This window comes from Puma concolor, chromosome F2 (assembly GCF_028749965.1).
Source record: "Puma concolor isolate L17-30 chromosome F2, mPumCon1.1.hap2, whole genome shotgun sequence".
Taxonomy (NCBI): domain Eukaryota; kingdom Metazoa; phylum Chordata; class Mammalia; order Carnivora; family Felidae; genus Puma; species Puma concolor.
Window position 1 is genome coordinate 916,359 of NC_141684.1, and position 24,922 is coordinate 941,280.

The 24,922-nt window shown below is 69.4% G+C and overlaps 1 protein-coding gene across 4 annotated transcripts in view; it reads left to right on the forward strand.

Moving 5' to 3' along the window:
* The window catches only part of EPPK1 (epiplakin 1), a 29,205-nt gene extending 5,454 nt beyond the window's left edge, over positions 1-23,751 (forward strand). For all 4 annotated transcript variants that reach the window (XM_086695511.1, XM_086695508.1, XM_086695512.1 and 1 more), the window contains one exon: positions 79-23,751. In XM_086695511.1, the coding sequence (XP_086551637.1) occupies positions 134-22,975 (22,842 nt within the window). In that variant the 5' untranslated portion in view covers positions 79-133 and the 3' untranslated portion in view covers positions 22,976-23,751. The remainder of the gene's footprint in view (positions 1-78) is intronic.
* Positions 23,752-24,922: the final 1,171 nt, after the last annotated feature.

Genomic DNA, 24,922 nt, shown 5'->3' on the forward strand with positions numbered 1-24,922 from the left:
TTGACCTCTTGACTCTCTCTCTCCCGTCCACCTGGGCCATTCCAGGACCCCTAACAGAGCCTTTTCTACCCCCTACAGGGAGCAGACGCAGTGGACCTTGGGTGAGTGAGTTCTACACAACAGGCTGAGCGTGATGAATGGCCACGCCTCTCCTCCTCTTGATGTCCTGGTCACCAACAGCACTGACCCGGCCATCGTCCCCAAGACCATGAAGGCCGTGCCGGGAACCAGCACCCCTTCTGGGCCTCCGTCTGCCCAGCCTAAGAGCATCGCTGGGGTGTACGTGGAGGCCTCCGGCCAGGCACAGAGTCTCTACGCTGCCATGAAGCAAGGCCTCCTGCCCGTTGAGCTTGGGCTGGCTCTGCTGGAGGCCCAGGCGGCCACCGGGGGCCTCGTGGACCCCATGCAAGGCCGGTTCCTCCCTGTGTCCGAGGCCCTGCAGCAGGGCCTGGTGGGCCTGGAGCTAAAGGAGAAGCTGCTGGTGGCCGAGCGCGCGGTCACTGGGTACCCTGACCCCTACGGTGGCGGGAAGCTGGCACTTTTCCAGGCCATCGGGAAGGAGGTGGTAGACGGAGCACTGGGGTGGGGCTGGCTGGAGGCCCAGCTGGCCACGGGGGGCTTGGTGGATCCCATTCGGGGTACACGGGTGGCCCCGGAGCCGGCCTGTCAGCAGGGTCTCCTGGACCAGGACACGTGGCGTGGCCTGTCTGAGCGCAAGGCCAGCCCCAGTGCCCCTGGCTTCCTGGACCCCAACACCCTGGAGCAGCTGTCGTACCGCGAGCTGCTGGGCCGGTGTGTGAGAGCCCCTGGCACAGGGTTGGCGCTGCTGCCCCTCAAGACCACCTTCCCCACCCTGAGTGGGGCAGTGAGCTTGGCCGAGCTGCTAGAGGTGGGGGTCCTGGATGACGAGGCCGCCCGGGGCCTTCGGGAAGGCAGGCTGGCGGCCCGAGAGGTGAGCGCGCGGGCTGACGTGAGGCGCTACCTGCAGGGCACCGGCAGCATCGCGGGGGCTGTCCTGCCCGCAGGCCACAAGAAGAGCTTCTTCCGGGCCATCAGCGAGCACCTGCTCCCCATGGGCACCGCGCTCCCGCTCCTGGAGGCTCAGGCCGCCACCGGCACACTGGTGGACCCGGCCACCGGCCGGCGGCTCCGGGTGGACGAGGCCGTCAGGTCGGGCCTGGTCGGCCCAGAGCTCCACAGGCAGCTCCTGGTGGCGGAAGAGGCGGTGACGGGGTACCATGACCCCTTCAGCGGCACCCGAGTGCCCCTCTTCCAGGCCATGAAGAAGGAGCTGGTGGACAGGCCTCTGGCTCTGCGACTCCTAGATGCCCAGCTGGCCACAGGTGGGCTGGTATGTCCGGCCCGCAGGCTCCGGCTGCCCCCGGAGGCCGCCCTGCGCTTCAGATGCCTGGACCAAGAGACTCAGCAGTGTCTGTCCCGGGCCACCGGCTTCTGGGACCCCAACACACAGGAGAGCGTGGGCTACGGGCAGCTACTGGCCCGCTGCGTCACCGACCCAGAAACAGGACTGGCCTTCCTCCCCCTCTCAGGGGGCCCCCTTGGAGAGGAGCCACGAGGACTCCCATTCATTGACCACAGCACCCGGGAGGCCTTGAGTGAGGCCATGACCACCGTCGCCGTGGGTGAGTTCCAGGGCCGGCCCGCATCACTCTGGGACCTGCTCTTCTCTGAGCCCATCCCTGCGCAGCAGCGGGCGGCACTGGCCCAGCGCCACAAGGAAGGCGCCATCTCGGGGGAGGAGCTGGCAGCCGCGCTGAGGGCCACCCTTGAGCAGGCTGCAGCCACAGCCAGGACCACCTTTGCCGGCCTGAGGGTGCCCGTGGCCCCAGGAGAGCTGCTGAGAGCAGAGATCATCGACCAGGACACGTACGAGCGGCTGGAGCGAGGGCAGACCACAGCCCAGGAGGTGGGCAGGCTGGGCTCGGTGCACAGGTTCCTGCAGGGCACCGGCGGCATCGCAGGCCTGCTGCTGCCGGGCTCCCAGGAGCGGCTCGCCGTCTACGAGGCTCGCGGGAGGGGGCTCCTCAGGCACAGCACGGCCCTCATCCTCCTGGAGGCACAGGCGGCCACGGGCTTCATTCTCGACCCGAAGGAAAACAAGAGATATTCTGTGGAGGAGGCACTGAGGGCTGGCCTCGTAGGGCCTGACGTGTTTGCAAAGCTGCTGTCGGCCGAGCGTGCCGTCACCGGCTACAAGGATCCCTACACCGGGGAGCAGATCTCCCTCTTCCAGGCCATGAAGAAGGACCTCATCGTGCGGGAGCACGGCATCCGCCTGCTGGAGGCCCAGGTCGCCACGGGCGGCATCATCGACCCGGTGCACAGCCACCGCCTGCCCGTGGACGTGGCCTACCGGCGCGGCTACTTCGACGAGGAGATGAACCGCGTCCTGGCGGACCCGAGCGACGACACCAAGGGCTTCTTCGACCCCAACACGCACGAGAACCTCACCTACCTGCAGCTGCTGGAACGCTGCGTGGAGGACCCCGAGACGGGCCTGCGCCTGCTGCCCCTGAACGGCACCCAGCCCCCGCTCGTGGACGGCACCACCCGGCAGGCCTTCCAGAGCCTGCTGCTGTCGGGGAAGTTCGGGCGTTTCCAGGGGCGGAGAGTTTCCGCATGGGAGCTGGTCAACTCAGAATGCTTCAGCGAGCACCAGAGGAGGCAGCTCCTGCGGAGGTACCAGCAGCACAGCATCTCCCTGGAGCAGGTGGCGCAGTGGCTGGAGAGGGAGATGGGGAGGTGGGCGGACATCACGCTGCCCGGGCTGCGGGGCCCGGTCACGGCCTACCAGCTCCTGGAGGCCCGTATCATCGACCAGGAGCTCCTGGACCGGGTGCTGGAGGGGGCGGTCAGCCCCGAAGCCCTCCTCCACATGGACTGCGTCCGGAGGTACCTACGCGGCTCCGGTGCCCTCGGCGGCGTGCTGCTGGGACCCGCCAGCCGGCGGCTCAGCCTGTACGAGGCCATGAGGCAGGAGGTCCTGGGGCCAGGGGTGGCCCTCGCCCTGCTGGAGGCCCAGGCGGCCACTGGAGCCATCGTGGACCCCCACAGTCTGGAGACCCTGTCGGTGGATGAGGCTGTGCGCAGGAAGCTGGTGGGGCCAGAGCTGTATCGCCAGCTGAGACGGGCTGAGGACGCTGTCACCGGCTTCCGAGATCCCTTCTCTGGGAAGAGGGTGTCCCTGTTCCAGGCCATGAAGAAGGGCCTCATCCCTGAGGAGCAGGCCGCCCGCCTCCTGGATGCCCAGCTGGCCACAGGGGGGGTCATTGACCCCACAGGCCACTACCACCTCCCCATGCCCGTGGCCACCCAGCGGGGCTACATAGACCAGGAGATGGAGGAGGCCTTGTCCAGCTCATCCGAGACCTTCCCCACACCGGACGGCCGGGGACACACCAGCTACGCCCGGCTGCTGGAGCAGTGTCTGAGGGACGAGGCTTCTGGCCTTTACTTCCTGCCCCTGCCCGAACACGCGCCGGCCATCCCCACCGACAAGCAGGTGCAGGAGACCCTACAGGCGGCGCAGGGGACTGAGGACGGCACGTCCCTCTGGGAGCTGCTGGGCTCTGGCCACTTCACCGAGGAGCAGCGGAACAGCTTCGTGGAGGACTTCAGGCTGGGGAGGATCACCTTGCAGCAGCTGCAGGCAGCTGTGCACAAGCGGGTGCGGGAGGCAGAACTCCTGGCACGGGCTCACGTCACAGTGCCCGGCCCCAGGGGTGAGGTTCCCGCCGTCTGGCTGCGTGACGCCGGCATCATCACCGCGGAGACCCTGGCGGCCCTGGCTCGGGGCACGCGGTCACCCGCGGAGGTCGCTGAGGAGCCCAGCGTGAAGGCCCGTCTGTGGGGGACGGGCTGCGTAGCAGGCCTGCTGTTGCAGCCATCGGGGACCAAGGCCAGCATCGGCCAGGCCATGAGGGACGGCCTCCTACCCGAGGGCCTGGGGCGAAGGCTGCTGGAGGCCCAAGTGGCATGTGGCTCCCTCATTGACCCTCTGACCAGCCAGAGACTGTCTGTGGAAGGCGCAGTGAAGGCGGGCCTGGTGGGCGGGGCACTGAGCGAGCAGCTCCAGCAGGCCGAGAGGGCCGTGGCTGGGTACACCGACCCCTACACAGGAGGCTCCCTCTCACTGTGGCAGGCCGTGGAGAAGGGGTTGGTGCCCCAAAGGGAGGGCCTCCGGCTCCTACAGGTGCAGCTGGCCACGGGGGGCGCGGTGGACCCCGTGCACGGGGTGCACCTGCCCCAGGAGGCAGCCTGCAGGTTTGGCCTCCTGGATGAGCAGGTCAGCCGGGTGCTGACCTCAAAAGACGAGGACAACAAGTTCTTCTTCGACCCCAGCACGCGAGACGAGGTGACGTACATGCAGCTCAAGGAGAGCTGTGTCTCCGACAGAGACACCGGCCTCTGGCTGCTGCCGCTCGCCCAGGACACGGTGCTCGAAGTGGACGAGCACACGGTGCTGGCCCTGAGGGCCACGAAGGTACCTGTCAGCACTGGGAGGTTCAAAGGTCTCCGCGTGTCACTGTGGGACCTGCTGCACTCCGAGTACGTCGGCGTCCACAAGCGGCGAGAGCTGGCGGCACTCTGCCGGTCCGGGAGGGCCACAGCCATGCGGCAGGTGGCTACGGCAGTCACCACCCTGGTCGAGGCTGCAGAGACACAGCCCTCACGGGCCACCTTTAGAGGACTCCGGAAGCAGGTGTCGGCCAACGACTTGTTCAGGTCCCAGCTCATTGACAAGGAGACACTGGATGAGCTGAATCAGGGGAGAAAGACTGTGCAGGAGGTGAAAGAGATGGACAGTGTGAAGCGGTACCTGGAGGGAAGCAATTTCATTGCCGGGGTCCTCGTCCGGGGCACGAAGGAGAAGATGAGCATCTCTGAGGCCCTAAGGAGGGATATCCTGCGGCCCGGCACGGCCCTGGTGCTGCTGGAGGCGCAGGCGGCCACCGGCTTCCTCATCGACCCCGTGCACAACCAGAGGCTGACTGTGGAGGAGGCGTTCGCATCAGGGATGTTTGGCAGGGAAACCTACCAGAAGCTGCTGTCGGCCGAGCGCGCCGTCACCGGCTACACCGACCCCTACACCGGGGAGCACATCTCCCTCTTCCAGGCCATGAAGAAGGACCTCATCGTGCGGGAGCACGGCATCCGCCTGCTGGAGGCCCAGATCGCCACGGGCGGCATCATCGACCCGGTGCACAGCCACCGCCTGCCCGTGGACGTGGCCTACCGGCGCGGCTACTTCGACGAGGAGATGAACCGCATCCTGGCGGACCCGAGCGACGACACCAAGGGCTTCTTCGACCCCAACACGCACGAGAACCTCACCTACCTGCAGCTGCTGGAGCGCTGCGTGGAGGACCCCGAGACGGGCCTGTACATGTTACAAATTGTAAAGAAAGGAGAGACCTACGTTTATATCGATGAAACCACAAAACAAGTCCTACAGTCCAGAACTACAGAAATGCACGTGGGGAGGTTTGCCAATCAGAAAGTCTCCTTCTGGGACCTGCTTTCCTCCCAGTACTTCCCAGAGGAAAGGAAGCGGGAACTCATCCAGGAGTATAGAGCCCAGAATCTACCCCTCGAGCGGCTGCTGGAGCTCATCATGGCTACCGTGGAGGAAACAGAAAAGCAGTATGAGGCGATCCAGGTGCCAGGCATCGGTGGGCAGGTGACAGCTGCGGAGTTGTTCAACTCTGGAATCATCGATAAAAGGACCCTGGATGTACTGCACAGAGAGGCATGGGGTGAGCAGGATCTCAGCCGGTTGGCACATGTGAAGACCTATCTGGAAGGTCGTGGCTGCATCGCGGGGGTGACTGTGCCCTCCACCCAAGAGGTGATGAGCCTCTACGACGCCAGCAGGAAAGGACTCATCCCCATGGGGTTTGCGGCTCAGCTGCTGGAGGCCCAGGCAGCCACTGGGTTCATGCTGGATCCCTGCAGCCATAGGAGGCTCTCTGTGCAACAGGCCGTGGCTGAGGGCCTGGTGGGTGAGGACGTGCAGGAAAGGCTTCTGGAGGCCCAGAAGGCCGCCCAAGGCTACGCAGACCCGGTCACGGGAGACAAAGTCCCGCTATTCCAGGCCATGAAAAAGAACTTAGTCAGAAGAGAGGACGCGCTCAGACTGCTTGAGGCGCAGGAGGCCACAGGGGGTATCATCGACCCACAGCACCACCACCGCCTGCCTGTGGATGTGGCCTACAGACGGGGGTGTCTACACCAGGACACCTACCCGCTCATTTCAGATCAGAAGCACATGAATAAAAGGTTTGTGGATCCAAACACTCAGGAGAGGGTCACCTACCGACAACTGCAGGAAAGGAGCCAAAAGGAAGCAGGGACAGGGTGGACGCTCTTCCCGGTGGTCAAGGACCAACAGAAGCCCGCCTACATCGATGAGCCAACGAGGAGGGCCCTGGAGGCTGAGCAGGTGGACGTACAGGTGGGACGGTTCAAGGACCAGAAGCCATCGCTGTGGGAGGTCCTGAACTCGGAATACGTGACGGAGGAGAGAAAGCTCGACTTGATAGGTGAATACAAAAAAGGCACGGCCCAAGCGTTACAGAAGGTAGTAAGCATCATCTTAGGGATAATCGATGAGAGGGAAAAGGACAACAAACAATTGTGGTTCCGAGGGATCAGAAAACAAATCACAGCTTCCGAACTGATCGACTCTGGAATCATCACCCAGGAGATGCTAGAGGATATGGTCAAGGGGGCCACTACCTCAGATGTCATCAGAGAAAAAGAACAGGTCAAACGCTACCTGCAGGGCACGAGCTGCATCGCGGGCGTGCTGGTGCCCGCCAAGGACGAGCCCGGGCGGCAGGAGAAGATGAGCATCTACCAGGCCATGTGGAAGGGCGTCCTGCGGCCCGGCACGGCCCTGGTGCTGCTGGAGGCGCAGGCGGCCACCGGCTTCGTCATCGACCCCGTGCGCAACCAGAGGCTGTCCGTGGAGGAGGCGGTGGCGGCGGGCGTGGTGGGCGGCGAGATCCAGGAGAAGCTGCTGTCGGCCGAGCGCGCCGTCACCGGCTACACGGACCCCTACACCGGGGAGCGCATCTCCCTCTTCCAGGCCATGAAGAAGGACCTCATCGTGCGGGAGCACGGCATCCGCCTGCTGGAGGCCCAGATCGCCACGGGCGGCATCATCGACCCGGTGCACAGCCACCGCCTGCCCGTGGACGTGGCCTACCGGCGCGGCTACTTCGACGAGGAGATGAACCGCGTCCTGGCGGACCCGAGCGACGACACCAAGGGCTTCTTCGACCCCAACACGCACGAGAACCTCACCTACGTGCAGCTGCTTCGCCGCTGCGTGCAGGACCCCGGCACCGGGCTCTACATGCTGCAGCTGGCCGGCCGGGGCTCCGCCGTGCACGAGCTGAGCGAGGAGCTGCGCGGCGCCCTGCGTGAGGCCCGCGTGACCCCGGACGCGGGCGCCCTCCGGGGCCAGAGCGTCTCCGTCTGGGAGCTCCTCTTCTACCGGGAGGTGCCCGAGGGCCTGAGGCAGGACCTGCTGCACAGGTACCGGGCGGGCACGCTGACCGCGCGGGAGGTGGGGGCCGCCCTCACCCCGCTGCTGGCCCGTGCCGAGGACGGGAGCCCACGCCCGGCGCCCCCGGACCCTCGGGGGGCCCTGCGTGCCGCCACCATGGAGGTCAAGGTGGGCCGCCTGCGCGGGCCGGCGGTGCCCGTGTGGGACGTGCTGGCGTCCGGCTACGTGAGCGGCGTTACGCGCGAGCACCTGCTGGCCGGCTTCGGCTCGGGGACGCTGGGCCTGCCCGCGCTGACCCGCAGGCTGACCACCATCATCGAGGAGGCGGAGGCGGCCGGCGGGACCGAGGGCGCGTCGGGGGACGCCGCCCGCGGCCAGCGGGAGCCCCGGCCCCCCGGGCGCGGCGACGGCGACGAGGGCCCCTCCCCGGCCGGGGCCGACGCCGAGCCCGCCGGTGGCCTCCAGGAGCGGGCCCTGCGTGCCGCCACCATGGAGGTGCGCGCCGGGCAGTTCCGGGGCCAGCGCCCCTCCGTGTGGGACGTCCTCTTCTCCTCCTACCTGAGCCAGGCCCGCCGGGACGAGCTCCTGGCCCAGCACGCGGCCGGCGCCCTGGCCGTGCCCGCCCTCATCGCCGTCCTCACCCAGGCCGTCGAGGAGGCGGAGGAGCGGCTGAGCAAGGCGTCCTTCCCGGGCCTGAGGCGCCAGGTGTCCGCGTCCGAGCTGCACACGTCCGGGATCCTGGGCCCCGAGACCCTGCGGGACCTGGCCCAGGGCACCAAGACCCTGCAGGAGGTGACAGAGATGGACTCGGTCAAACGCTACCTGCAGGGCACGAGCTGCATCGCGGGCGTGCTGGTGCCCGCCAAGGACGAGCCCGGGCGGCAGGAGAAGATGAGCATCTACCAGGCCATGTGGAAGGGCGTCCTGCGGCCCGGCACGGCCCTGGTGCTGCTGGAGGCGCAGGCGGCCACCGGCTTCGTCATCGACCCCGTGCGCAACCAGAGGCTGTCCGTGGAGGAGGCGGTGGCGGCGGGCGTGGTGGGCGGCGAGATCCAGGAGAAGCTGCTGTCGGCCGAGCGCGCCGTCACCGGCTACACGGACCCCTACACCGGGGAGCGCATCTCCCTCTTCCAGGCCATGAAGAAGGACCTCATCGTGCGGGAGCACGGCATCCGCCTGCTGGAGGCCCAGATCGCCACGGGCGGCATCATCGACCCGGTGCACAGCCACCGCCTGCCCGTGGACGTGGCCTACCGGCGCGGCTACTTCGACGAGGAGATGAACCGCGTCCTGGCGGACCCGAGCGACGACACCAAGGGCTTCTTCGACCCCAGCACGCACGAGAACCTCACCTACGTGCAGCTGCTTCGCCGCTGCGTGCAGGACCCCGGCACCGGGCTCTACATGCTGCAGCTGGCCGGCCGGGGCTCCGCCGTGCACGAGCTGAGCGAGGAGCTGCGCGGCGCCCTGCGTGAGGCCCGCGTGACCCCGGACGCGGGCGCCCTCCGGGGCCAGAGCGTCTCCGTCTGGGAGCTCCTCTTCTACCGGGAGGTGCCCGAGGGCCTGAGGCAGGACCTGCTGCACAGGTACCGGGCGGGCACGCTGACCGCGCGGGAGGTGGGGGCCGCCCTCACCCCGCTGCTGGCCCGTGCCGAGGACGGGAGCCCACGCCCGGCGCCCCCGGACCCTCGGGGGGCCCTGCGTGCCGCCACCATGGAGGTCAAGGTGGGCCGCCTGCGCGGGCCGGCGGTGCCCGTGTGGGACGTGCTGGCGTCCGGCTACGTGAGCGGCGTTACGCGCGAGCACCTGCTGGCCGGCTTCGGCTCGGGGACGCTGGGCCTGCCCGCGCTGACCCGCAGGCTGACCACCATCATCGAGGAGGCGGAGGCGGCCGGCGGGACCGAGGGCGCGTCGGGGGACGCCGCCCGCGGCCAGCGGGAGCCCCGGCCCCCCGGGCGCGGCGACGGCGACGAGGGCCCCTCCCCGGCCGGGGCCGACGCCGAGCCCGCCGGTGGCCTCCAGGAGCGGGCCCTGCGTGCCGCCACCATGGAGGTGCGCGCCGGGCAGTTCCGGGGCCAGCGCCCCTCCGTGTGGGACGTCCTCTTCTCCTCCTACCTGAGCCAGGCCCGCCGGGACGAGCTCCTGGCCCAGCACGCGGCCGGCGCCCTGGCCGTGCCCGCCCTCATCGCCGTCCTCACCCAGGCCGTCGAGGAGGCGGAGGAGCGGCTGAGCAAGGCGTCCTTCCCGGGCCTGAGGCGCCAGGTGTCCGCGTCCGAGCTGCACACGTCCGGGATCCTGGGCCCCGAGACCCTGCGGGACCTGGCCCAGGGCACCAAGACCCTGCAGGAGGTGACAGAGATGGACTCGGTCAAACGCTACCTGCAGGGCACGAGCTGCATCGCGGGCGTGCTGGTGCCCGCCAAGGACGAGCCCGGGCGGCAGGAGAAGATGAGCATCTACCAGGCCATGTGGAAGGGCGTCCTGCGGCCCGGCACGGCCCTGGTGCTGCTGGAGGCGCAGGCGGCCACCGGCTTCGTCATCGACCCCGTGCGCAACCAGAGGCTGTCCGTGGAGGAGGCGGTGGCGGCGGGCGTGGTGGGCGGCGAGATCCAGGAGAAGCTGCTGTCGGCCGAGCGCGCCGTCACCGGCTACACGGACCCCTACACCGGGGAGCGCATCTCCCTCTTCCAGGCCATGAAGAAGGACCTCATCGTGCGGGAGCACGGCATCCGCCTGCTGGAGGCCCAGATCGCCACGGGCGGCATCATCGACCCGGTGCACAGCCACCGCCTGCCCGTGGACGTGGCCTACCGGCGCGGCTACTTCGACGAGGAGATGAACCGCGTCCTGGCGGACCCGAGCGACGACACCAAGGGCTTCTTCGACCCCAACACGCACGAGAACCTCACCTACGTGCAGCTGCTTCGCCGCTGCGTGCAGGACCCCGGCACCGGGCTCTACATGCTGCAGCTGGCCGGCCGGGGCTCCGCCGTGCACGAGCTGAGCGAGGAGCTGCGCGGCGCCCTGCGTGAGGCCCGCGTGACCCCGGACGCGGGCGCCCTCCGGGGCCAGAGCGTCTCCGTCTGGGAGCTCCTCTTCTACCGGGAGGTGCCCGAGGGCCTGAGGCAGGACCTGCTGCACAGGTACCGGGCGGGCACGCTGACCGCGCGGGAGGTGGGGGCCGCCCTCACCCCGCTGCTGGCCCGTGCCGAGGACGGGAGCCCACGCCCGGCGCCCCCGGACCCTCGGGGGGCCCTGCGTGCCGCCACCATGGAGGTCAAGGTGGGCCGCCTGCGCGGGCCGGCGGTGCCCGTGTGGGACGTGCTGGCGTCCGGCTACGTGAGCGGCGTTACGCGCGAGCACCTGCTGGCCGGCTTCGGCTCGGGGACGCTGGGCCTGCCCGCGCTGACCCGCAGGCTGACCACCATCATCGAGGAGGCGGAGGCGGCCGGCGGGACCGAGGGCGCGTCGGGGGACGCCGCCCGCGGCCAGCGGGAGCCCCGGCCCCCCGGGCGCGGCGACGGCGACGAGGGCCCCTCCCCGGCCGGGGCCGACGCCGAGCCCGCCGGTGGCCTCCAGGAGCGGGCCCTGCGTGCCGCCACCATGGAGGTGCGCGCCGGGCAGTTCCGGGGCCAGCGCCCCTCCGTGTGGGACGTCCTCTTCTCCTCCTACCTGAGCCAGGCCCGCCGGGACGAGCTCCTGGCCCAGCACGCGGCCGGCGCCCTGGCCGTGCCCGCCCTCATCGCCGTCCTCACCCAGGCCGTCGAGGAGGCGGAGGAGCGGCTGAGCAAGGCGTCCTTCCCGGGCCTGAGGCGCCAGGTGTCCGCGTCCGAGCTGCACACGTCCGGGATCCTGGGCCCCGAGACCCTGCGGGACCTGGCCCAGGGCACCAAGACCCTGCAGGAGGTGACAGAGATGGACTCGGTCAAACGCTACCTGCAGGGCACGAGCTGCATCGCGGGCGTGCTGGTGCCCGCCAAGGACGAGCCCGGGCGGCAGGAGAAGATGAGCATCTACCAGGCCATGTGGAAGGGCGTCCTGCGGCCCGGCACGGCCCTGGTGCTGCTGGAGGCGCAGGCGGCCACCGGCTTCGTCATCGACCCCGTGCGCAACCAGAGGCTGTCCGTGGAGGAGGCGGTGGCGGCGGGCGTGGTGGGCGGCGAGATCCAGGAGAAGCTGCTGTCGGCCGAGCGCGCCGTCACCGGCTACACGGACCCCTACACCGGGGAGCGCATCTCCCTCTTCCAGGCCATGAAGAAGGACCTCATCGTGCGGGAGCACGGCATCCGCCTGCTGGAGGCCCAGATCGCCACGGGCGGCATCATCGACCCGGTGCACAGCCACCGCCTGCCCGTGGACGTGGCCTACCGGCGCGGCTACTTCGACGAGGAGATGAACCGCGTCCTGGCGGACCCGAGCGACGACACCAAGGGCTTCTTCGACCCCAGCACGCACGAGAACCTCACCTACGTGCAGCTGCTTCGCCGCTGCGTGCAGGACCCCGGCACCGGGCTCTACATGCTGCAGCTGGCCGGCCGGGGCTCCGCCGTGCACGAGCTGAGCGAGGAGCTGCGCGGCGCCCTGCGTGAGGCCCGCGTGACCCCGGACGCGGGCGCCCTCCGGGGCCAGAGCGTCTCCGTCTGGGAGCTCCTCTTCTACCGGGAGGTGCCCGAGGGCCTGAGGCAGGACCTGCTGCACAGGTACCGGGCGGGCACGCTGACCGCGCGGGAGGTGGGGGCCGCCCTCACCCCGCTGCTGGCCCGTGCCGAGGACGGGAGCCCACGCCCGGCGCCCCCGGACCCTCGGGGGGCCCTGCGTGCCGCCACCATGGAGGTCAAGGTGGGCCGCCTGCGCGGGCCGGCGGTGCCCGTGTGGGACGTGCTGGCGTCCGGCTACGTGAGCGGCGTTACGCGCGAGCACCTGCTGGCCGGCTTCGGCTCGGGGACGCTGGGCCTGCCCGCGCTGACCCGCAGGCTGACCACCATCATCGAGGAGGCGGAGGCGGCCGGCGGGACCGAGGGCGCGTCGGGGGACGCCGCCCGCGGCCAGCGGGAGCCCCGGCCCCCCGGGCGCGGCGACGGCGACGAGGGCCCCTCCCCGGCCGGGGCCGACGCCGAGCCCGCCGGTGGCCTCCAGGAGCGGGCCCTGCGTGCCGCCACCATGGAGGTGCGCGCCGGGCAGTTCCGGGGCCAGCGCCCCTCCGTGTGGGACGTCCTCTTCTCCTCCTACCTGAGCCAGGCCCGCCGGGACGAGCTCCTGGCCCAGCACGCGGCCGGCGCCCTGGCCGTGCCCGCCCTCATCGCCGTCCTCACCCAGGCCGTCGAGGAGGCGGAGGAGCGGCTGAGCAAGGCGTCCTTCCCGGGCCTGAGGCGCCAGGTGTCCGCGTCCGAGCTGCACACGTCCGGGATCCTGGGCCCCGAGACCCTGCGGGACCTGGCCCAGGGCACCAAGACCCTGCAGGAGGTGACAGAGATGGACTCGGTCAAACGCTACCTGCAGGGCACGAGCTGCATCGCGGGCGTGCTGGTGCCCGCCAAGGACGAGCCCGGGCGGCAGGAGAAGATGAGCATCTACCAGGCCATGTGGAAGGGCGTCCTGCGGCCCGGCACGGCCCTGGTGCTGCTGGAGGCGCAGGCGGCCACCGGCTTCGTCATCGACCCCGTGCGCAACCAGAGGCTGTCCGTGGAGGAGGCGGTGGCGGCGGGCGTGGTGGGCGGCGAGATCCAGGAGAAGCTGCTGTCGGCCGAGCGCGCCGTCACCGGCTACACGGACCCCTACACCGGGGAGCGCATCTCCCTCTTCCAGGCCATGAAGAAGGACCTCATCGTGCGGGAGCACGGCATCCGCCTGCTGGAGGCCCAGATCGCCACGGGCGGCATCATCGACCCGGTGCACAGCCACCGCCTGCCCGTGGACGTGGCCTACCGGCGCGGCTACTTCGACGAGGAGATGAACCGCGTCCTGGCGGACCCGAGCGACGACACCAAGGGCTTCTTCGACCCCAGCACGCACGAGAACCTCACCTACGTGCAGCTGCTTCGCCGCTGCGTGCAGGACCCCGGCACCGGGCTCTACATGCTGCAGCTGGCCGGCCGGGGCTCCGCCGTGCACGAGCTGAGCGAGGAGCTGCGCGGCGCCCTGCGTGAGGCCCGCGTGACCCCGGACGCGGGCGCCCTCCGGGGCCAGAGCGTCTCCGTCTGGGAGCTCCTCTTCTACCGGGAGGTGCCCGAGGGCCTGAGGCAGGACCTGCTGCACAGGTACCGGGCGGGCACGCTGACCGCGCGGGAGGTGGGGGCCGCCCTCACCCCGCTGCTGGCCCGTGCCGAGGACGGGAGCCCACGCCCGGCGCCCCCGGACCCTCGGGGGGCCCTGCGTGCCGCCACCATGGAGGTCAAGGTGGGCCGCCTGCGCGGGCCGGCGGTGCCCGTGTGGGACGTGCTGGCGTCCGGCTACGTGAGCGGCGTTACGCGCGAGCACCTGCTGGCCGGCTTCGGCTCGGGGACGCTGGGCCTGCCCGCGCTGACCCGCAGGCTGACCACCATCATCGAGGAGGCGGAGGCGGCCGGCGGGACCGAGGGCGCGTCGGGGGACGCCGCCCGCGGCCAGCGGGAGCCCCGGCCCCCCGGGCGCGGCGACGGCGACGAGGGCCCCTCCCCGGCCGGGGCCGACGCCGAGCCCGCCGGTGGCCTCCAGGAGCGGGCCCTGCGTGCCGCCACCATGGAGGTGCGCGCCGGGCAGTTCCGGGGCCAGCGCCCCTCCGTGTGGGACGTCCTCTTCTCCTCCTACCTGAGCCAGGCCCGCCGGGACGAGCTCCTGGCCCAGCACGCGGCCGGCGCCCTGGCCGTGCCCGCCCTCATCGCCGTCCTCACCCAGGCCGTCGAGGAGGCGGAGGAGCGGCTGAGCAAGGCGTCCTTCCCGGGCCTGAGGCGCCAGGTGTCCGCGTCCGAGCTGCACACGTCCGGGATCCTGGGCCCCGAGACCCTGCGGGACCTGGCCCAGGGCACCAAGACCCTGCAGGAGGTGACAGAGATGGACTCGGTCAAACGCTACCTGCAGGGCACGAGCTGCATCGCGGGCGTGCTGGTGCCCGCCAAGGACGAGCCCGGGCGGCAGGAGAAGATGAGCATCTACCAGGCCATGTGGAAGGGCGTCCTGCGGCCCGGCACGGCCCTGGTGCTGCTGGAGGCGCAGGCGGCCACCGGCTTCGTCATCGACCCCGTGCGCAACCAGAGGCTGTCCGTGGAGGAGGCGGTGGCGGCGGGCGTGGTGGGCGGCGAGATCCAGGAGAAGCTGCTGTCGGCCGAGCGCGCCGTCACCGGCTACACGGACCCCTACACCGGGGAGCGCATCTCCCTCTTCCAGGCCATGAAGAAGGACCTCATCGTGCGGGAGCACGGCATCCGCCTGCTGGAGGCCCAGATCGCCACGGGCGGCATCATCGACCCGGTGCACAGCCACCGCCTGCCCGTGGACGTGGCCTACCGGCGCGGCTACTTCGACGAGGAGATGAACCGCGTCCTGGCGGACCCGAGCGACGACACCAAGGGCTTCTTCGACCCCAACACGCACGAGAACCTCACCTACGTGCAGCTGCTTCGCCGCTGCGTGCAGGACCCCGGCACCGGGCTCTACATGCTGCAGCTGGCCGGCCGGGGCTCCGCCGTGCACGAGCTGAGCGAGGAGCTGCGCGGCGCCCTGCGTGAGGCCCGCGTGACCCCGGACGCGGGCGCCCTCCGGGGCCAGAGCGTCTCCGTCTGGGAGCTCCTCTTCTACCGGGAGGTGCCCGAGGGCCTGAGGCAGGACCTGCTGCACAGGTACCGGGCGGGCACGCTGACCGCGCGGGAGGTGGGGGCCGCCCTCACCCCGCTGCTGGCCCGTGCCGAGGACGGGAGCCCACGCCCGGCGCCCCCGGACCCTCGGGGGGCCCTGCGTGCCGCCACCATGGAGGTCAAGGTGGGCCGCCTGCGCGGGCCGGCGGTGCCCGTGTGGGACGTGCTGGCGTCCGGCTACGTGAGCGGCGTTACGCGCGAGCACCTGCTGGCCGGCTTCGGCTCGGGGACGCTGGGCCTGCCCGCGCTGACCCGCAGGCTGACCACCATCATCGAGGAGGCGGAGGCGGCCGGCGGGACCGAGGGCGCGTCGGGGGACGCCGCCCGCGGCCAGCGGGAGCCCCGGCCCCCCGGGCGCGGCGACGGCGACGAGGGCCCCTCCCCGGCCGGGGCCGACGCCGAGCCCGCCGGTGGCCTCCAGGAGCGGGCCCTGCGTGCCGCCACCATGGAGGTGCGCGCCGGGCAGTTCCGGGGCCAGCGCCCCTCCGTGTGGGACGTCCTCTTCTCCTCCTACCTGAGCCAGGCCCGCCGGGACGAGCTCCTGGCCCAGCACGCGGCCGGCGCCCTGGCCGTGCCCGCCCTCATCGCCGTCCTCACCCAGGCCGTCGAGGAGGCGGAGGAGCGGCTGAGCAAGGCGTCCTTCCCGGGCCTGAGGCGCCAGGTGTCCGCGTCCGAGCTGCACACGTCCGGGATCCTGGGCCCCGAGACCCTGCGGGACCTGGCCCAGGGCACCAAGACCCTGCAGGAGGTGACAGAGATGGACTCGGTCAAACGCTACCTGCAGGGCACGAGCTGCATCGCGGGCGTGCTGGTGCCCGCCAAGGACGAGCCCGGGCGGCAGGAGAAGATGAGCATCTACCAGGCCATGTGGAAGGGCGTCCTGCGGCCCGGCACGGCCCTGGTGCTGCTGGAGGCGCAGGCGGCCACCGGCTTCGTCATCGACCCCGTGCGCAACCAGAGGCTGTCCGTGGAGGAGGCGGTGGCGGCGGGCGTGGTGGGCGGCGAGATCCAGGAGAAGCTGCTGTCGGCCGAGCGCGCCGTCACCGGCTACACGGACCCCTACACCGGGGAGCGCATCTCCCTCTTCCAGGCCATGAAGAAGGACCTCATCGTGCGGGAGCACGGCATCCGCCTGCTGGAGGCCCAGATCGCCACGGGCGGCATCATCGACCCGGTGCACAGCCACCGCCTGCCCGTGGACGTGGCCTACCGGCGCGGCTACTTCGACGAGGAGATGAACCGCGTCCTGGCGGACCCGAGCGACGACACCAAGGGCTTCTTCGACCCCAGCACGCACGAGAACCTCACCTACGTGCAGCTGCTTCGCCGCTGCGTGCAGGACCCCGGCACCGGGCTCTACATGCTGCAGCTGGCCGGCCGGGGCTCCGCCGTGCACGAGCTGAGCGAGGAGCTGCGCGGCGCCCTGCGTGAGGCCCGCGTGACCCCGGACGCGGGCGCCCTCCGGGGCCAGAGCGTCTCCGTCTGGGAGCTCCTCTTCTACCGGGAGGTGCCCGAGGGCCTGAGGCAGGACCTGCTGCACAGGTACCGGGCGGGCACGCTGACCGCGCGGGAGGTGGGGGCCGCCCTCACCCCGCTGCTGGCCCGTGCCGAGGACGGGAGCCCACGCCCGGCGCCCCCGGACCCTCGGGGGGCCCTGCGTGCCGCCACCATGGAGGTCAAGGTGGGCCGCCTGCGCGGGCCGGCGGTGCCCGTGTGGGACGTGCTGGCGTCCGGCTACGTGAGCGGCGTTACGCGCGAGCACCTGCTGGCCGGCTTCGGCTCGGGGACGCTGGGCCTGCCCGCGCTGACCCGCAGGCTGACCACCATCATCGAGGAGGCGGAGGCGGCCGGCGGGACCGAGGGCGCGTCGGGGGACGCCGCCCGCGGCCAGCGGGAGCCCCGGCCCCCCGGGCGCGGCGACGGCGACGAGGGCCCCTCCCCGGCCGGGGCCGACGCCGAGCCCGCCGGTGGCCTCCAGGAGCGGGCCCTGCGTGCCGCCACCATGGAGGTGCGCGCCGGGCAGTTCCGGGGCCAGCGCCCCTCCGTGTGGGACGTCCTCTTCTCCTCCTACCTGAGCCAGGCCCGTCGGGACGAGCTCCTGGCCCAGCACGCGGCCGGCGCCCTGGCCGTGCCCGCCCTCATCGCCGTCCTCACCCAGGCCGTCGAGGAGGCGGAGGAGCGGCTGAGCAAGGCGTCCTTCCCGGGCCTGAGGCGCCAGGTGTCCGCGTCCGAGCTGCACACGTCCGGGATCCTGGGCCCCGAGACCCTGCGGGACCTGGCCCAGGGCACCAAGACCCTGCAGGAGGTGACAGAGATGGACTCGGTCAAACGCTACCTGCAGGGCACGAGCTGCATCGCGGGCGTGCTGGTGCCCGCCAAGGACGAGCCCGGGCGGCAGGAGAAGATGAGCATCTACCAGGCCATGTGGAAGGGCGTCCTGCGGCCCGGCACGGCCCTGGTGCTGCTGGAGGCGCAGGCGGCCACCGGCTTCGTCATCGACCCCGTGCGCAACCAGAGGCTGTCCGTGGAGGAGGCGGTGGCGGCGGGCGTGGTGGGCGGCGAGATCCAGGAGAAGCTGCTGTCGGCCGAGCGCGCCGTCACCGGCTACACGGACCCCTACACCGGGGAGCGCATCTCCCTCTTCCAGGCCATGAAGAAGGACCTCATCGTGCGGGAGCACGGCATCCGCCTGCTGGAGGCCCAGATCGCCACGGGCGGCATCATCGACCCGGTGCACAGCCACCGCCTGCCCGTGGACGTGGCCTACCGGCGCGGCTACTTCGACGAGGAGATGAACCGCGTCCTGGCGGACCCGAGCGACGACACCAAGGGCTTCTTCGACCCCAGCACGCACGAGAACCTCACCTACGTGCAGCTGCTTCGCCGCTGCGTGCAGGACCCCGGCACCGGGCTCTACATGCTGCAGCTGGCCGGCCGGGGCTCCGCCGTGCACGAGCTGAGCGAGGAGCTGCGCGGCGCCCTGCGTGAGGCCCGCGTGACCCCGGACGCGGGCGCCCTCCGGGGCCAGAGCGTCTCCGTCTGGGAGCTCCTCTTCTACCGGGAGGTGCCCGAGGGCCTGAGGCAGGACCTGCTGCACAGGTACCGGGCGGGCACGCTGACCGCGCGGGAGGTGGGGGCCGCCCTCACCCCGCTGCTGGCCCGTGCCGAGGACGGGAGCCCACGCCCGGCGCCCCCGGACCCTCGGGGGGCCCTGCGTGCCGCCACCATGGAGGTCAAGGTGGGCCGCCTGCGCGGGCCGGCGGTGCCCGTGTGGGACGTGCTGGCGTCCGGCTACGTGAGCGGCGTTACGCGCGAGCACCTGCTGGCCGGCTTCGGCTCGGGGACGCTGGGCCTGCCCGCGCTGACCCGCAGGCTGACCACCATCATCGAGGAGGCGGAGGCGGCCGGCGGGACCGAGGGCGCGTCGGGGGACGCCGCCCGCGGCCAGCGGGAGCCCCGGCCCCCCGGGCGCGGCGACGGCGACGAGGGCCCCTCCCCGGCCGGGGCCGACGCCGAGCCCGCCGGTGGCCTCCAGGAGCGGGCCCTGCGTGCCGCCACCATGGAGGTGCGCGCCGGGCAGTTCCGGGGCCAGCGCCCCTCCGTGTGGGACGTCCTCTTCTCCTCCTACCTGAGCCAGGCCCGCCGGGACGAGCTCCTGGCCCAGCACGCGGCCGGCGCCCTGGCCGTGCCCGCCCTCATCGCCGTCCTCACCCAGGCCGTCGAGGAGGCGGAGGAGCGGCTGAGCAAGGCGTCCTTCCCGGGCCTGAGGCGCCAGGTGTCCGCGTCCGAGCTGCACACGTCCGGGATCCTGGGCCCCGAGACCCTGCGGGACCTGGCCCAGGGCACCAAGACCCTGCAGGAGGTGACAGAGATGGACTCGGTCAAACGCTACCTGCAGGGCACGAGCTGCATCGCGGGCGTGCTGGTGCCCGCCAAGGACGAGCCCGGGCGGCAGGAGAAGATGAGCATCTACCAGGCCATGTGGAAGGGCGTCCTGCGGCCCGGCACGGCCCTGGTGCTGCTGGAGGCGCAGGCGGCCACCGGCTTCGTCATCGACCCCGTGCGCAACCAGAGGCTGTCCGTGGAGGAGGCGGTGGCGGCGGGCGTGGTGGGCGGCGAGATCCAGGAGAAGCTGCTGTCGGCCGAGCGCGCCGTCACCGGCTACACGGACCCCTACACCGGGGAGCGCATCTCCCTCTTCCAGGCCATGAAGAAGGACCTCATCGTGCGGGAGCACGGCATCCGCCTGCTGGAGGCCCAGATCGCCACGGGCGGCATCATCGACCCGGTGCACAGCCACCGCCTGCCCGTGGACGTGGCCTACCGGCGCGGCTACTTCGACGAGGAGATGAACCGCGTCCTGGCGGACCCGAGCGACGACACCAAGGGCTTCTTCGACCCCAGCACGCACGAGAACCTCACCTACGTGCAGCTGCTTCGCCGCTGCGTGCAGGACCCCGGCACCGGGCTCTACATGCTGCAGCTGGCCGGCCGGGGCTCCGCCGTGCACGAGCTGAGCGAGGAGCTGCGCGGCGCCCTGCGTGAGGCCCGCGTGACCCCGGACGCGGGCGCCCTCCGGGGCCAGAGCGTCTCCGTCTGGGAGCTCCTCTTCTACCGGGAGGTGCCCGAGGGCCTGAGGCAGGACCTGCTGCACAGGTACCGGGCGGGCACGCTGACCGCGCGGGAGGTGGGGGCCGCCCTCACCCCGCTGCTGGCCCGTGCCGAGGACGGGAGCCCACGCCCGGCGCCCCCGGACCCTCGGGGGGCCCTGCGTGCCGCCACCATGGAGGTCAAGGTGGGCCGCCTGCGCGGGCCGGCGGTGCCCGTGTGGGACGTGCTGGCGTCCGGCTACGTGAGCGGCGTTACGCGCGAGCACCTGCTGGCCGGCTTCGGCTCGGGGACGCTGGGCCTGCCCGCGCTGACCCGCAGGCTGACCACCATCATCGAGGAGGCGGAGGCGGCCGGCGGGACCGAGGGCGCGTCGGGGGACGCCGCCCGCGGCCAGCGGGAGCCCCGGCCCCCCGGGCGCGGCGACGGCGACGAGGGCCCCTCCCCGGCCGGGGCCGACGCCGAGCCCGCCGGTGGCCTCCAGGAGCGGGCCCTGCGTGCCGCCACCATGGAGGTGCGCGCCGGGCAGTTCCGGGGCCAGCGCCCCTCCGTGTGGGACGTCCTCTTCTCCTCCTACCTGAGCCAGGCCCGCCGGGACGAGCTCCTGGCCCAGCACGCGGCCGGCGCCCTGGCCGTGCCCGCCCTCATCGCCGTCCTCACCCAGGCCGTCGAGGAGGCGGAGGAGCGGCTGAGCAAGGCGTCCTTCCCGGGCCTGAGGCGCCAGGTGTCCGCGTCCGAGCTGCACACGTCCGGGATCCTGGGCCCCGAGACCCTGCGGGACCTGGCCCAGGGCACCAAGACCCTGCAGGAGGTGACAGAGATGGACTCGGTCAAACGCTACCTGCAGGGCACGAGCTGCATCGCGGGCGTGCTGGTGCCCGCCAAGGACGAGCCCGGGCGGCAGGAGAAGATGAGCATCTACCAGGCCATGTGGAAGGGCGTCCTGCGGCCCGGCACGGCCCTGGTGCTGCTGGAGGCGCAGGCGGCCACCGGCTTCGTCATCGACCCCGTGCGCAACCAGAGGCTGTCCGTGGAGGAGGCGGTGGCGGCGGGCGTGGTGGGCGGCGAGATCCAGGAGAAGCTGCTGTCGGCCGAGCGCGCCGTCACCGGCTACACGGACCCCTACACCGGGGAGCGCATCTCCCTCTTCCAGGCCATGAAGAAGGACCTCATCGTGCGGGAGCACGGCATCCGCCTGCTGGAGGCCCAGATCGCCACGGGCGGCATCATCGACCCGGTGCACAGCCACCGCCTGCCCGTGGACGTGGCCTACCGGCGCGGCTACTTCGACGAGGAGATGAACCGCGTCCTGGCGGACCCGAGCGACGACACCAAGGGCTTCTTCGACCCCAGCACGCACGAGAACCTCACCTACGTGCAGCTGCTTCGCCGCTGCGTGCAGGACCCCGGCACCGGGCTCTACATGCTGCAGCTGGCCGGCCGGGGCTCCGCCGTGCACGAGCTGAGCGAGGAGCTGCGCGGCGCCCTGCGTGAGGCCCGCGTGACCCCGGACGCGGGCGCCCTCCGGGGCCAGAGCGTCTCCGTCTGGGAGCTCCTCTTCTACCGGGAGGTGCCCGAGGGCCTGAGGCAGGACCTGCTGCACAGGTACCGGGCGGGCACGCTGACCGCGCGGGAGGTGGGGGCCGCCCTCACCCCGCTGCTGGCCCGTGCCGAGGACGGGAGCCCACGCCCGGCGCCCCCGGACCCTCGGGGGGCCCTGCGTGCCGCCACCATGGAGGTCAAGGTGGGCCGCCTGCGCGGGCCGGCGGTGCCCGTGTGGGACGTGCTGGCGTCCGGCTACGTGAGCGGCGTTACGCGCGAGCACCTGCTGGCCGGCTTCGGCTCGGGGACGCTGGGCCTGCCCGCGCTGACCCGCAGGCTGACCACCATCATCGAGGAGGCGGAGGCGGCCGGCGGGACCGAGGGCGCGTCGGGGGACGCCGCCCGCGGCCAGCGGGAGCCCCGGCCCCCCGGGCGCGGCGACGGCGACGAGGGCCCCTCCCCGGCCGGGGCCGACGCCGAGCCCGCCGGTGGCCTCCAGGAGCGGGCCCTGCGTGCCGCCACCATGGAGGTGCGCGCCGGGCAGTTCCGGGGCCAGCGCCCCTCCGTGTGGGACGTCCTCTTCTCCTCCTACCTGAGCCAGGCCCGCCGGGACGAGCTCCTGGCCCAGCACGCGGCCGGCGCCCTGGCCGTGCCCGCCCTCATCGCCGTCCTCACCCAGGCCGTCGAGGAGGCGGAGGAGCGGCTGAGCAAGGCGTCCTTCCCGGGCCTGAGGCGCCAGGTGTCCGCGTCCGAGCTGCACACGTCCGGGATCCTGGGCCCCGAGACCCTGCGGGACCTGGCCCAGGGCACCAAGACCCTGCAGGAGGTGACAGAGATGGACTCGGTCAAACGCTACCTGCAGGGCACGAGCTGCATCGCGGGCGTGCTGGTGCCCGCCAAGGACGAGCCCGGGCGGCAGGAGAAGATGAGCATCTACCAGGCCATGTGGAAGGGCGTCCTGCGGCCCGGCACGGCCCTGGTGCTGCTGGAGGCGCAGGCGGCCACCGGCTTCGTCATCGACCCCGTGCGCAACCAGAGGCTGTCCGTGGAGGAGGCGGTGGCGGCGGGCGTGGTGGGCGGCGAGATCCAGGAGAAGCTGCTGTCGGCCGAGCGCGCCGTCACCGGCTACACCGACCCCTACACCGGGGAGCGCATCTCCCTCTTCCAGGCCATGAAGAAGGACCTCATCGTGCGGGAGCACGGCATCCGCCTGCTGGAGGCCCAGATCGCCACGGGCGGCATCATCGACCCGGTGCACAGCCACCGCCTGCCCGTGGACGTGGCCTACCGGCGCGGCTACTTCGACGAGGAGATGAACCGCGTCCTGGCGGACCCGAGCGACGACACCAAGGGCTTCTTCGACCCCAACACGCACGAGAACCTCACCTACGTGCAGCTGCTGGAGAGAGCTACTGCTGACCCTGAGACTGGACTGTTATTTATGTCTCTGAGTGGAGTCTGAATGGCCGTTCTCGTTGTTGCTATGTAGAGATATAAAAGCATATGTCATTCATTCAAAATTGTAGGTATATTCCAATTAATTGTCTTTCTTTTGTCACTCGTGCTATATATGTATCTGGTAAGGTACCCAAAATTTTTATCATCCCCCTAGTTCCCCCACATCCCATTTTGTGTGAAATAACATAACCCCCACTCCTCCTACCGGTCTGCACATCTCCGCGTTTTCTCACTTGTGAATTTTTAGTATGTTTGTGTCCTTTGGATGGATGTTGAGACCTTCTGTAATAAACTGTGTTGCAGTAATAGTTAAAATAGTTAAAATGTTTCCCTTTTTTGTTGCTGTTATTGTATATACATTAGTTTCTTATATTCTTTTTTTTTAAACGGTCTGTTTTCCATTTTATTGTTTCCTTTTTTTAAAGTTTAGTTATGTTGAGAAAGACAAAGAAAACTTGAGGGGCGAGGGGTAAAGATGAGGAGAGAGAGAGAGAAGAGAGAGAATCCCCAACAGGATCCTGAGCTGTCAGCACACAGCCCAAGGTGGGGCTCGAACCCATGAACTTGAGATCATGACCTGACTCAAAACCAAGTGTCAAACGCTTCACTCACTGAGCCATCCAGGTACCCCTTTTCTTTCCACTTTTAAGATATGTCCTGCTTGTGGATTAACTCATTTCCTATCAAGTTTTGTTTTCCATTCAGTGGTTCGTGGCTATTTCAGGTCCCTCTTTGGTGGCCGTGTTTCCCATTGCTGTGCTCAATAAAGCTCAGCCTGAATATGTTCTTGGCATGGCCCTTCTATAGATATGTCCCCTCGTGGGTTGGTAACTAGCATGTTTTGTAACTATATGCTTTATAATTTACAAAGAAATGTTTGTGTTTAACGAAAGGTCTCTGATTTCAGAGTTTTGAGTGGTGGATGTTTTAATTGTAGAAATAAGTTAAACAAGGAAAATAACCATCACAAATGTAGGGTAACATAGACTTACATTTAGAATAGTCTCTTAAAACGCTGCAGCTAATGGGTGCGTGGGTAGCTCCGTTGGTTGAGCATCCAATTCTTGGTTTTACCTCAGGTCACGATCCCAGGGACGTGGGATTCAGCCCCATGTTGGGCTCCACACTGAGTATGGAGCCTGCTTAAGAATCTCCAGGCACCTGAGTGGCTCAGTTGGTTAAGTGTCCGACTCTTAGTTTTAGCTCAGGTCATGATCTCGCAGTCTGTGGGTTCGAGCCCTGCATTGGGCTCTATGCTGACAGCTCAGAGCCTGCTGGGGAGTCTCTCTCTCCCTTTCTGCCCCTCTCCCCACTCTCTCTCTCTCTCTCTGTGTGTCTCAAAAGTAAACATTAAAAAAAGATCTCCCCTCTTTCTTTCCGTCTCCCCCTCTCCCCATGGTGCTCACTCGTTGTCTCTCTAAAATGAAATAGTAATAAAAGAACACTGTAGTTAGGTCATACTCAAAGACTGCTTGAAGAGCTTGGTAATTCAGTCATTAATTAAAGGGTGTGCAGTTGGGACAAAGGGCCAGTCCTCCCTGGTCTCCTTCTTCATTATATGGAGTAGTGAGCGGGTGAGTGACATTTTCAAAGTACTGCTGGGTCCTGGGGGGGAAGCTGGGACACAGGGAGCAAGCTGCTGGGTGGTCTTGGTGAGCAAAGCTGGTCATAGAAGCCTGACAGCAACAGGGATGTTGGAAGCAGTCAGATGTCATCCACGGCAGCATCTGGGGAAAAGAGAAGTGTCCCTATTGACTCTGATACACCAGTGGGGCTGAAGGCCTATACACAGAAATAAGAGTTCAAGGTTGGGGTTCGAGTGTGAGAGGAGGCAGGCGTGTGCGTGCACCACTTTTCTCTCTAGAAAGAGATGATGAAGTTGGGGTGAGGAATCAGCAGCTGTGACAGGGTGAAACCATGGGAAGGCAGTGGGGAGGTGTGGGATAAAGGG